Source organism: Trypanosoma theileri (assembly GCF_002087225.1).
Source record: "Trypanosoma theileri isolate Edinburgh chromosome Unknown TM35_Tth_139_V1, whole genome shotgun sequence".
NCBI lineage: Eukaryota > Euglenozoa > Kinetoplastea > Trypanosomatida > Trypanosomatidae > Trypanosoma > Trypanosoma theileri.
Window position 1 is genome coordinate 6,592 of NW_021639981.1, and position 769 is coordinate 7,360.

Below are 769 nucleotides of genomic sequence, written 5' to 3' on the forward strand. Positions count from 1 at the left end.
CACACACACAAATCTGTGTACTAGCAAGAATAAATGTATACCGTCAATGAGCAGAACAGCCCAGTTTTTCTGCAAACACACACAACGGGAAAAGCAAGTAATAGAATTATTATAAAAAGAAGAAACACAAAAAAAAAGAAAAGTAAAAAAAGAAATTCCAATTAAAAAGAAAGCTGGTAAACAGATTATTAATTTATTCACCCATGGGGGATATACGCAATTATATTAGGATAACCATTATTATTATATGCTCTCAAGTGAGTCCCACTGTTCAGTACACAGTAACGGAGAATAACACAACCACAATCAGCAGCGGTGCTGCAGTGCGCATCCACACAGGACTGACACTGCTGTCAACATTAGCCTTGTTATTCTGCATAGTGGATGCGATGTTGTTGATCTCTGGGACTGCCTTAGGTGTAGAAGTGGTATTGGTTCCTTCTGTCTCTGCTGTCGCACTCACACCCGTGGCCGCGCTAGAAGTACTGTCACCTGTACTGTTGTTAGTGGAAGATGTTGAAATTGTGCTGGTCTCTGCAGGTACACTCGCAGAAGAACTCGTTGCAGTTGTAGGTTGTGCGGGTGTATTCAATCTCTCTGGGGTATCTCCTTCTTTTTCACCAGATGGGGATCCAGCCACTGTTGTTGTACCTGGTCCACTACTATCCCCAGTACTAATGGTTCCTTTAGGTGAAAGAGTAGAGGAGTCATCTCTATTAGGTGATAGTTGTTGCTTTTCTTCTTTAATTTGTTTTTCTTGGTCAATACG

The 769-nt window shown here is 41.4% G+C and overlaps 1 protein-coding gene across 1 annotated transcript; it reads right to left on the bottom strand.

Annotated features, from left to right (window-relative positions):
• Positions 1 to 271: 271 nt before the first annotated feature.
• On the bottom strand, positions 272 to 769 carry TM35_001391020 (uncharacterized protein; the record flags this gene model as incomplete). Its single annotated transcript, XM_029031884.1, has 1 exon — positions 272 to 769. A coding segment is annotated over one exon (498 nt), but the record flags the coding sequence as incomplete, so codon positions are not given.